General features: G+C 33.5%; 1 protein-coding gene across 8 annotated transcripts in view; it reads left to right on the forward strand.

Annotated features, from left to right (window-relative positions):
* The window catches only part of LRCH1 (leucine rich repeats and calponin homology domain containing 1), a 117,673-nt gene that overhangs the window by 54,199 nt on the left and 50,936 nt on the right, over positions 1-12,538 (forward strand). For all 8 annotated transcript variants that reach the window (XM_041716092.2, XM_041716079.2, XM_041716080.2 and 5 more), the window contains exons 2-6: positions 392-536; positions 3,426-3,552; positions 8,836-8,941; positions 9,428-9,564; positions 10,761-10,888. In XM_041716092.2, the coding sequence (XP_041572026.2) occupies positions 392-536; positions 3,426-3,552; positions 8,836-8,941; positions 9,428-9,564; positions 10,761-10,888 (643 nt within the window). The remainder of the gene's footprint in view (positions 1-391; positions 537-3,425; positions 3,553-8,835; positions 8,942-9,427; positions 9,565-10,760; positions 10,889-12,538) is intronic.

Below are 12,538 nucleotides of genomic sequence, written 5' to 3' on the forward strand. Positions count from 1 at the left end.
TGTTTGCTTGCTGCTTGTTTTCTCTCAATGCTGTCATTATTTGCAGATATCTAACTGTGTATTGGCTAGATCTTTGGATATATTAATGAGCTTTGGGATCTGTTTGCAACTATTTCCTCAGCATATTGAGTCCTGCAAATAATTACTTTTTATTAGATCTAATGAATCCTAATTGAATGTTTGCTCTTTTATATGCAACTTGTTCCATTTCAAAATTGTAAAATCTGGAATTTTATGAAGTAGCTTTACTTTGTGTAATAAATACACTGATCTAATTTGCTGTCTTCCTGTAAATTATATTTATTCACTTACTTTAAAAAATTGCAGCTTTTCATAGTACGTCTTTCTAATAGTTCAAAAAATGTACCTTCTGTCTTTTTCCTCTTTTCAGATTTATCCAAGAATAGGTTAACTGAAGTTCCTACGGAGTTGTGCCATTTTGTGTCACTGGAAACACTAAATCTATACCACAATTGTATCAAAGTTATACCAGATGCCATAGTAAACTTGCAAATGCTAACTTACTTAAATTTGAGGTAAGTTTATATTTGCCACATTTTTTTGTTTATTTGCAAATATGTAAAACTTTTTTTGTCTGCACTTTAGAAGGTTCTGGAACTGACCATATTTTTTTATGGTACTGAAAAGGGTGATGCAAAAGCTCACTGGCTGCAGAGACAGCTCTGTATGAAGGCATTGTAAATGCCAAAATGTAAAAATAATTATTAAAAGAAAACCAAGAAAATTAATCCAGTTCTTTCCTCCAATCTTCTAACAAATCTGGAATGATAATTATGTCCACACTTTTTTAATTCACTTTTTTTAAAAATTCACTTCTGATGACGGATTTTGTAAAGCTTGACATACATTTTGCAATTAAAAAGATGGAGGGACAGAGGATTTATAGTTTTCACAATGGGGAATGGAATGGAAGACTGTGATACTATATCTATCACTAGCATAGTCATATTATGAAAGAAATATAGCTGCTGCCTTTTTGAGGAGAAGGTGGCAAAGAATTAGACATATTTTCCTCCTTTCCAGGAAAAATCTGTGTGGCTACTAATCAGTACATAGAATTGCTATTAGTTAAAAGTAGAGCTGAATGCACATGTGCTATTGATGGAGGGCAGGTGAGCCCTTTTTCAGTTGGGGTAAGGTGTGGAGTTTTCTTTGCAGTTTAATGTGTAAAAACTGTAATAGTGAAGATATATCAGTCTGCTCTTTGTTACAATGAGGTCTGAGTAGAAGGTGAAGTGGCTCTCTGCCTTTTAAATTCAGGGAATGAAGTTCTGATCATCAGTTTTATCAACACTGAAGACCTTTCTCATGTCTTATTTTCTCAAGTCTCTATTATTACTATACTGCAGTTTTGGCCACTGTGGAACACTATTTTGTCTTAAAAATTTAAGTGGAATAGTGTGTCCTGAGTATCTGCACACATACAAGAAATAGGACTTGAAATTTTGAATTAGTGTTTATTAGATATACATGAAGAACTTAAAACTGGATTAAATTATTAAATATGCATAAAACATCTTGGTAAATTTAGGAATTAACTTAGTTATAATTCAATGTCATGAAACAGTAAATTAAAACTCTGTAGTGATGGAATTTGAATCATCACAAAACTATAATAGATTTTATATCACATATGACAGTAAATTGGTTAAAATAAAAATAATTTTTTATTTGATTAAATAAGGTCATTTCTCTCAGTTTAAAATTCCCCCTTTACTTGGATGTGCCCTTCCCCATGTTCGTTGAATGTATTGAAGAGTCTGAAGAAGGAAATACATCCTTGACTTTCTAACCACGTTGCGTCTTGGCAAGAAATACATAATAGATTTAAAATGCATATTTTTCTGCCTGTTACCAGCAGAGCCCATATGTTGAATAGCATTACCAAGTGATGCCAAGAGATCTGTATATAGTTTTTTGGCATTGGTGGATACTGTTCATGTTTTATTTAAAGAAATTCCTTTGAAACTAATGATGATTTATTACTCACTTGCCCTGGTTATGTTCTGTTCGTTATCTCTTAGTGGGTTGCTTTTGAGTTCTGTGGAGCTTAAAAATTGTTTTTACTTATTTTTTATCTGAGTCTCATCTGCGGCATAGGGTTACTATTTTAGAGACTAGGCTTCCTCCATTTGAGTTCTTTGAACTTGCAAAAATACTTCCAGGTAATTTTTCAAAAAATTGTGTCTTAGTCTTCTGTAAGGACATTAAAATTAAGAAGCCTGGCTCCACAATAAGCATTCATACTGTTTTTCAGCTTTTGCTGGTTAAAAGTTGGAGATATCATTTTTATTTTCTTTGGGTTTGTTACTTGATATCTCTGTATCTTGGCATGCACAACAGAGATAGGATGGTAGTTTGCTTTGTACAACATTTTGAGACTGTTTTGTAGAGCATGAATATGCATCTCTATATGCAGCACACTACTGGTCTGGCTCTTGAAGAAATGCTTTGCAACTTGTGGAATTTTAGTTTTTGTTTGTCTTTGTTTTATGTCAATATTGCAACTCCTACTGAAATAACACAGGACAGTTTTTACCATGTGTTCCAGAGTGTAGTCACATATCTTTGCTTTCTGAAGCCTTAACATGTAGGCAGGAGCTAATAAAAATGGTTTATACTGGGGTGCCCCTTCAAGTTACTGTTCATTGTTTTACTACATGTTAATCATAAGAAAGAAAATGCTGTATTTTAAGGACATTTAAAAATATTCCAGAAGAGAGTAATTATTACGTTTTTTTCTGATAGGCATAAAGTTTCTTCTGGAAATTGAGCCACAAATTACTATTTATAATCTTGTGGACATCACAAAGGGTCAGGACATGTGTCATCTTTAAGCTCTACCTTATGAATCTTGTGAAGAAATTAACCATTGATAGTCCCAGAAATTTTTGCTGTATTTACCTGGGTTAATAGCACAGAACCATAGAACAAGATATACCAAGTATTCTTCTATAAATGCGCTTTAAATTAATTGAGAAAATAACCATTTTGTCTGTTATTTATATATTTGTCTTTCAGCTGGAACAAAAGGCATCCATTTTAACGGCATATAAAACGACAAGAATGTTTAAATATTTGTAAAATACTGTCACAGTTGACTTTCCTGTATTCATTAGGAAGGGAAACAGCTGTTCTTTGTGACAAACAGATTTGTTACAATGTTCTTAAACTGATACAATGCATTTTTTTCCACAGTGGTAAATTCTGCAATATTGTTAGTTAATGATCAGGTGTTTCTAATGTGCAAGTGTCTTCTTAATTATTGCCTTTTGAAAGTTTCAATTTTATCTGCATAAAATATGACCCACCAAAATGCAGACATTTTGCAGCTCTCAGAGTTTGTGAGTATACAGTAGAACATCACCGATGGTTTTAATGTTTTTTGTTTTGTTTTATTGCAGTCGAAATCAGCTTTCTTCTTTGCCAGCTTGCCTGTGTGGTCTTCCTCTAAAAGTCTTAATTGCAAGTAACAATAAGCTAGGTTCCCTTCCAGAAGAGATAGGTCAGCTAAAACAGTTAATGGAATTGGTATGTTACTGATCTTTTTTTTACTTTTTATTTTGACTTCTTTTGAATTTAAATAGAAACAGTAAAATTCATTTTTCGCATATATTTGAACAAGTGCTTAATGCTATAATGTAGTTTGCAGACCTTTTTAATTTCTCAAGTGTGCTGGATAGTAACACAATTGAAGTTTCCTTTATGTTCTTGAGGATTATTTTAAACAACATGACTGCCCTTGGTTCATTGAAAACTCAGTTTCAAAGTTCCTTATCTTTACCAGTGCTGCTCACTGCCTGCCCTGGCTCCCTGTTTCACTGTATCAAGTCCTTAAGTTCTCACATCAGGCTCTGCAAGGTTGTACCCCCCCCCCCCCCCCCCATAGCACACTCCCCTCCTACTTCTTTTCTGTGTTTTTACTATCTGCTTACCACACTGCCTTCCACTCGAGATACTGGTCTTATCAGTCTATTTTAATTTTATTTCACTACATTTGTCATGCAGAATTCCTTTCCTGGAACACCCATCTAAACAGATCTACAAAATGATTATACCCCTTGTTGTCAAGGCTGTCTACACGAATACTGTTTCTACAAGCAGTTGATCATTTAGAGCATATTGTCCAGTCAATGACAGTCTGAAAATGCAAAACTTATTTGGTACAATAGCATTAAATTAATTTAATTGTACATGTTTCTGCAAAATATGTATGAGAATGCTTCCCTTTCTCTCCCTTTATCTTCTTCTGCTATATATTGTAGGCTGAGACTCTGAATTCTTTATGACATAAGTCTTCTGATTATTTCTATTAATTTTGACCTTTTGAGATACAAATTGACAAACTATATTTTATGCATAGTAAAGCAATCAGGTGTGAACTTCCTTCTAGATGCTGTTATCTCCATTGACAGCATTTACCTTGCATTGTTTTTCTGTGCCTGAAATTGCCTTATTGTCCTATTCTTGTTTTTATAATAGTAGTTCCTCCAATAAATTAAATTACAGAAATTAATAACATTGCTTGAGACCCCAACCCTGCTATTGATTCTTCATAGGTGGTATGAAGTGGCAATTATGGGGCTTTTTACTTCTGATATTCTTGAGCAGCATCCTGTGGTATCAGGCTTCTGTTATGTATTACAATTGATATGGTTGTTCATGAGGATGGTGGGGGTAGTTACCTTTTCCTTTCTGAGTTATGACTCAGTTCAAGTCTACCAAGTTTGTTTTCTTTGGCGAGCATTATTAATTTATCTTATTGAATATTTTAATTTTTTTTGTGTGTGTGGTGGGTTTAGTGAGATTTACACAGATGGTTCTCATTTAATTATTCTTAAAAATATGTTAGATTATAGCACTGTTTTTGTTGTGTTTAAAATAGACACAATAGAAGGTGATGGTTCCGGTTTTATAAATAATTTGAGTTAAATTTAGTAAAAAGTTTAATAAAAACTAAAAGCTTGAAATCAGTGTTGATTATACCCAAAGCAGATTTGGTTTGTTAAGTTCAAGTACATCGTGTTTAAATTTTGGAATTCTGGATTTTCATATTGCTTTCCAGTTATAGTATAGTTTGTATTACTGTTTGTCATGAAGAGCAAAACAATGTTTGCTCTAAAAGTATTTCATGTGAGAGCTCTAGTTACATGTCACTTTGGTAGCCTAGAAGATATATGAAAACTGGAAAAGGTCTGATGCTTGTTCTTTGTGATTTAGAAGGCTTTGGGGAGGAGGGGCTGAATGAAAAACAAGTTTTTGTTAAATTGAGCATGAGTCTGTTCAGATGACCTGATTACACAGTTTGATGCCACCATGTGTGTTTGGTACATTTCTAGTGGAATGAGTTGCACTATTTAACTAGAAATGACATAACTGTGATGTATTGGGAGAAGCAGATAGTGGTAGGATTGAGAGTGGGGAATCTGTGTTGGCATGTAAACTGTAAAGCAGTTTAGATAATAAGGTGATCATTGTTCTAAAATGAGTAAAGGAAACAAACAAAAAACATGAAGTCATGTTACAGTTGTTGCACAAAATGTTAAACTGTGTGAGAGCAATGCCAGCCTGAATAGTGTGGAAGTCAAGCAGAAGCATCACCCAGCCCTCTGGCAGGGAGTGCTGTTGTTTTGGTGTGCACACAGTGGTGGTGCTGGCCTGGGCCACGGGATAGACCCTGAGATGCCACCCGGCCCCATGCAGTTCTCATATCCATAGGACATTTCTGAGCAGCCTCAGGTTCCCTAGATGTTTCACAAGCTGCATGCAGTGAGATCTGTATGGACATAGCAAAGGGTTCTTTTTATCTACTATTTTATACAAAATTTACCCCTATAGTCACTGTAGAATGAGGCAAACGCCATTTGCTGCAAATTAGATCTTTCCAATAAACTCTGCATTTCCCCTTCTATCCTCCAAAATGGGATAGGTAATAGTTTTCCTATTACAGGTATGTATTTTTATGAATTTCATACTTGTAGAATAGAATAACTTTGATATTACTTGCAGAAAACTTTCAGGTATTCTTTTAAATTTAGGGTTCTGACAGTTAACTTATTTTGGTTCTTGTAGCATAAGTTTTTCTCCCTGTGCAATACATTGTAATTATTTGGCAAAAGATTTGGTTGGTAAGTTTACTTTTATTTGCTGCAAAAAAATCTTTGACTCAATCATGCCTCAACTGTCAGCCAGGAGAGTGCAAAATTAGTGTGAAGATAATCTGAAACTTACTTTCTGCTAAGGAAAAGTAATTGGGCAGAGATGGCTCAGTAATTGTACCCAAAACTATCAGATGTATAGTAAAATTCCATTCTCCATCCTATCAGGTGGCATTGCACTTCTGCCTTCTTCAGGTAACAGCCCTCTCCATCTCTGGGATGCTCCTATCTCATGTTGGAAGCCTTCAAATTTCTCACCTGGGATTTATGTCCTTTACCTCATTCATCTAATCAGAGACAGCAGCCTGACTGCGTGGGACTTGCTGCCTGCTGTTTTCTAAAAGGGTCCATGTGTTCACATACTGTGTAACTTCTTTTTACTCTTCAGTATAGCTTCTGTGTCACAAGCTCTGACTGAACCCAGGTGGTTTTTAGGAATAATGGCTCAGTCAGTAGTCCCGAGTTTAAAGTTGTGTAAGGAGGAAGTTCACCTCAATTTGAATGGTTTGGATAAACTTCTGTGTGTGTATGAATAAATATGTTAATATAGAGTCAGAGTACCTTATTGTTTTTTCTGATTATCTTGCTGAACATACATGCTGAATTGGATTTGTTTAAGGCCATTTAAACATTACCATAAACAAAGGGAAACATTTGATGATTTTGCTCTCATGCCACTGAGCTTCATGCCACAGAAATTAATGTTAAATTTCCTTAATTTAATAATTGTTAAATAAGACCCTTACATTTCTCTGATTTTGACAAATTGCCTTGTCATGGCAGGACATGGTCTATCTGGTGAGAACAAAATAGAATTAATACAAGAAGTCTGCTGTCAGCAAATACTAGTTCCCCATGGAACTTGAGTGTTTGCATATCCTTGAAGCCAAGTTCCAAAATGGTGGTTGCATAATTCCTTAAAAAATTACTACCTTGGAAACCATGTTTGATAGTATTGCTTCCATTACTGCCAAAGTAGTCAGAAAGTTTAACACTGTCTCTGTCATATATACACTCATAAAGTCTAATAATAGTCAAGAGCATAACTACGAATAAATGTTACAAGTCTTTGTTTTCCATGGCTATTCAAACACAATAATAAAGCAAGCTGGACTACAGTGTTTAGTAGGCTAAAGGATACTGCTGTCTCTAGAGATCTTGTGAATGCTGACATGCTGTCACAACAGATCAGTCTTATTGAGGATGTTTTGAAAGGCTGTAAGTGGAAGTGAACTTTGTTTTTGAGGTTACACACTGCCAGCTTTCTTTTTCTTTTTTTGATGCTTCCTCTAGAATTCTCTGTCTCTTTCCCTGGCTTGTTCTGGTGTGCGTGCCTAAGTACACTTAGTCTAGAGTTTCCTTGCCACAAGGTGACTTTAAATTCTGTGCCCTAAAAATCAAGTATCTAATTATGAAGTAATTTAAGGACTGTAAATTAAAAATAGAACAGTAAAGCTTTAAAAATAAATTATCAGGGAACAATGCAATTAACCAAACTCTGTGACAACTTGGGCAAAAATGCACTCATTAGCTGGGATTTTTAATTTCCTTGTCTAAAAGCTACAGTAATTTCCTGACTGTGTTTTGAGAAGGGAAGGAAATCTTGGCAGCAGTAGGATTCTATTGCAAGAAGAAACTTGTTGGATACAGGGAAAAGCCTTGCCAGATCACATTTCTATAATCTTTTTGTTAAATAGATTTTAGGCTCAAAGATAGGGTGTTAATATAAAGCTTTTGACTGGCATTAAAGCAAGCATCTTCAAAGACATGACTTGGAAATCTGTCTTCTTGAACTTTTGTAGTCTAAGAGCTCCCAGATATTTATAAATGCATTTGAAACAGTTGAGAGAGTAGGAGTGTTCAGTTGCCTTTTCAGGATAATTGAGCATTACTCCATTTACATACTGTGAGATGCTATTTCCTGCTTTTAGTACTGAAATGACAGCATAACTGGGACATTACTGAAATTTGCAGGTTGCCTGGGACGTGAGCAGAGGTGTCAATGTCCATTTGGCAGCAAAAATGATAGCTAGTATTTAAAAATTGTCACATCACTGACTTAATCCAAGAAGTTGATCTTTCATACACATTCAGAGCAGTTTCTTGCTTGAAATAGTTAAGTAATGCCAAGTAAGCTCTGTCCCTTTTCATTATGGTCTACTATGTGCCATGATGATATGCATTTTACTGAGCATCATTACAGAATGTTATTGCTGTATTACTAGTATTGTTATTATTATTATTTTGCTTAAATATGCCATCAACAAGAACCTTTTTGAAAACTTAGATCCACACACTAGGATTTTTACATTTCATCCTAACATATTTGGTTATAAAATCACTATACTGAATTCTTCATATGCAGAAAAGAGAAAAAAAATAGAACTTGTTAAGTAAGTGGTTTTGAATATTTCTATAGAAATTAACTTTCAAAATTAGCTTCTTCTCCAAATAACAATTTGCTCTGATTTTAACTAATGTGCAATTATTTTCCCATGTATTTTTTTATTTTGTTGTGACTACAGGACATAGACTGTTGCAGTTTTTTCATGTTAATAGTATGTCACAATGATAATAGCATATTAGCTATGTTTTTATTATGGAACATGTAGGAGCTGAAAGTTCATTATTATTTGTTATTGCTGTTTTACTGTAGGATGTCAGCTGTAATGAAATCACAGCTTTGCCACAGCAGATAGGCCAGCTGAAATCTTTAAAAGAACTGAATGTTAGAAGAAATTACCTCGAAGTTTTACCCCAAGGTAAAAAGAAATGAACAAAAAAGTATCTTTACAGTAGCTCTTCTTATTATAATTTTGCAAGTATTTTTAATCATATAAATAGATATTATTAAAAAGTAGGTATTACCTTGTGTTTGAACTTATTCCATTTGGGTCTGCAGAATATAACATTCATTGGTATCCACTGAAGAACAGTGTATGAGGTTTCTTCAATGTATCTTTATGATTCTAGGCAACTTTTAAGTTAAATAAGTGTCTGAATGCAGTATGGGAACTGTCAGCTGAATTTCAGGGAAAAAAATTCAAAGTATTTGTTTTAGGATTTATTGTCACTTGCATAACAACACTCAGTTATTTCCCAGTATAAAATCGAGTAAATGTTGTCTTATTCCTCCCTGAGTTTGTATTTTTCCTGAATCCAAAATAAGGGTTATTGAAAATAAGTTATTATTTTATGTCAAAAATAAAAACAGATATAACACCTTCTCTCCTTTTTATTACTTTTAGAACTAGTACAGCTTCCCTTGGTAAAGTTTGACTTTTCCTGCAATAAAGTGCTTGTGATTCCAATTTGTTTTAGAAAGATGGTGCAGTTACAAGTATTACTGCTTGAGAATAATCCTTTGCAATCTCCACCTGCACAAGTAAGTAATCATTTAAGTTGTGCCTTAATATTGGATGGCTGCTAGCACATTTTAGAGTGTAAAATGTCACCTTCTGCAATTGCAAACTTCTGAATTTCAGTCATCACAGACTGTTGATAGTTGTTGATATTTAAATAAGACAGAGGATGTATCTAAATAAGACATAAAAAATACCTTCTGTTCTCAATATGAATTTATACAGCACTTAAACACACATCTAGAAGATATCCATTTTGTTAGCTGTTAATTTTTATGATTTCTATCTGCATATGAAAGTTAACATTGGAATATGTGTATAATTTTGAACAACAGTAGTGATACGCTTCCTGGGTAATTTTTCTTTCTGGTAAAATGAATCCAGTTCTAGAAGCTTCTACAGTGATTTGCTAACTTTAACTTTAAAAATATGCCTAAATAGTCTAAAACACAATCCAATCCATGTGAAATTAGAGTGTAAGTTCATAGATTGTGATGCAGAATGAAATAAAAGTCCTCTAGGCTTTTGAGTAATAAAGATAAATGAATGTAACCTGTATTTGCTGATTAAGGACAATTTTGTTATTGTTAAATTACTGGACAGTAAATTCAAACTTCAACTCTGAAAGCCACAAATGTTCTGGCTCAACAGTTGTTGAAATACTTAGGAATTTTTATTACATTGGAGAAATGCTTTTCATAATCAATAGTGATGATGCATTTAAGCTAAAAAATACAAAGCAGGAGGTGTGCACTTAAAGAAAAAGAAAATTCTAAAATGAAGGTAAATTGCATCTCAAGTATGCTTGGACGCTATTAAAAACAATGTGACCACAAATATAAAGAGCACACTAGTTAATTAAATGTCATTGTACACTGATTTTGAAAATAAATAATTACTCAATTTATAGTTAGAAATAGGCCATACCATATATTTTAATGTTTGGTTTTTTTCGAGTTAAAAGCTCATTTGGATTTTTTTAAAGAAGAATACATTATTTTCTTGTTTTCTTTGTTAGTCTCTGAAGGTATTTATACTGGTACACACAAATAATTCAGTATATAATTGAAGTACTTAGTAATTAAAAAAAAAATCTCTTTTCCTTTAAGTGAAATTTATAATATTAGTTGAATTTCAGGGAGGTTTATACTAAGTGACACTTGGAATAAATTGCTTTTTTAATTCTAGTTATAAACCTAATTTTTTCCATGTCCCACAGATTTGTACAAAGGGTAAGGTGCATATATTCAAATATCTGACTGTACAAGCCTGTCAGATTAAAACAGCAGACTCGCTGTATCTTAATGCCATTGAACCACAGCATTTGCCACAACCTGTGGAAGAGAGGTATGTATGAAAGTCTCACTTGTTTTTATCATGTAACACTTACAAACAATAAAGTTTGTAAGGCTCCACAGTTTTGTTTCTTTAGATGCTCTTCAGAGTGTACTTTTTTGCACAGAGATTTCATTTACTTTTATTCTAATGCAATCCTTGTAAGAGTTCAGAAACTTAAAAATCAATTCTGATTAAAGTTAACAGCACATTAGTTAAGAGTTTAAAAGTGAACCTTAGTTTAAATCTAACCTCTTTCTGGTGGACTCCTGGAATACATTGAAAATAATCAGATGGTAGTTACATTAGTTGTTGGTGTGATCTATCGATCTATCTACACTTTAAAAAAATTTTAATTTCATGTGGTGTTTTGTGATTTTTATGAAAAGTTTTATGACTTACATGTGATTTGTATGTTTGCACCTTCATGACATCTTAATCTTTTTTAATTCGTCCAAAATTGCCTATCAAACAAAGAGAACTGCATGAATGTTGAGATGCTTTTAAAATGAAATATACTGATTTGTTTGCAAAATGAGGCAAAATCTTCTATCTTGTATCAGTCTTATAGGAAATGGCATCTTGTACCATGATTTAAAGACAAGAACAAAATAGCTCCTTTCTATGAGAATCTCCATAGCTGGTTGGAAATCAGCTTTTAGCCCCGTCTTTCTTTGTTAACAAGGGCAGTGTAATATAACCAACCAGAGGAAATATATCTTTGAAGAGAAGTACTCAATGAAAACAAAGTGTTGATACGAATAATAGTAGAGATGTTACTGCTAAAATCCTGGGAGGAAAAAAACCAAGCTGTTACGGAATCCCCCTTTCAGTCATCTCAATAAGATCTGAATCAAATTGTTTTCATCCAAACTTTGGAGTGCCCTTTGTGGCTTTCTATCAGATAAATGTCAAAGGTGAGAAGAATCCAGGATAAAGAGTAGCTGTTCCATTGGGAAACACTTACTGGTTTTCTGTTTTGTTCTTTTAATATACAAGAAAATTGACAGGAATGTCATGTCCTGTTTGGTATTTTGGTCATATTGGAGAATACAGGTTAGGGTAAGGGGATGGTGCAGACTAGATTTCCAAAGGTAGTTTCTGCAAAACAATCTTCAGTGTTTACTGATAAGAGATAATTTAAGATTGGGATTAATGAATCAGATACCTTATTCATGTGAAGACTGATAAAACTCCTTTCTTAAATTGCTGTGTCAATCTGAATTCAGTATCACAGCTTTCAGGATAGCAAATAAAAGGATATAAGGTATATTTTTAAAAAAAGTTAGGTTATGAGAATATTGCATCTAATAATTCGCTTTAAAATGAGTGGAGGTCGTATTGGGTAATGAAACCAGAATAGAGAGCCTTTGCTGTTATTACAGTAACTTTCTCAAAAACCTAAATTCCAAGGTCTATTTTAAGGCACCAAAAGGAGGTTTCTGTGTTAATAATTATTTCACACCTGAGGGAGATATGAGTTCTGTTTTAATGGGTCAGTCGTTACAATTATATCAGTTGACTCCACTTTGAGTTTTACTATTTTGGTTTCTTCTCCCATGGCTAAATTGCTTCAATCCTGTACTGCTTAGCTAATAAGTAAGCAGTTTTGCATAGTGTATAGACAAAAACAAGCTAGTAGCAGATTATTTCTATTATTTC

This window comes from Taeniopygia guttata, chromosome 1, assembly GCF_048771995.1.
Source record: "Taeniopygia guttata chromosome 1, bTaeGut7.mat, whole genome shotgun sequence".
In the NCBI taxonomy this organism is placed as follows: Eukaryota; Metazoa; Chordata; class Aves; order Passeriformes; family Estrildidae; genus Taeniopygia; species Taeniopygia guttata.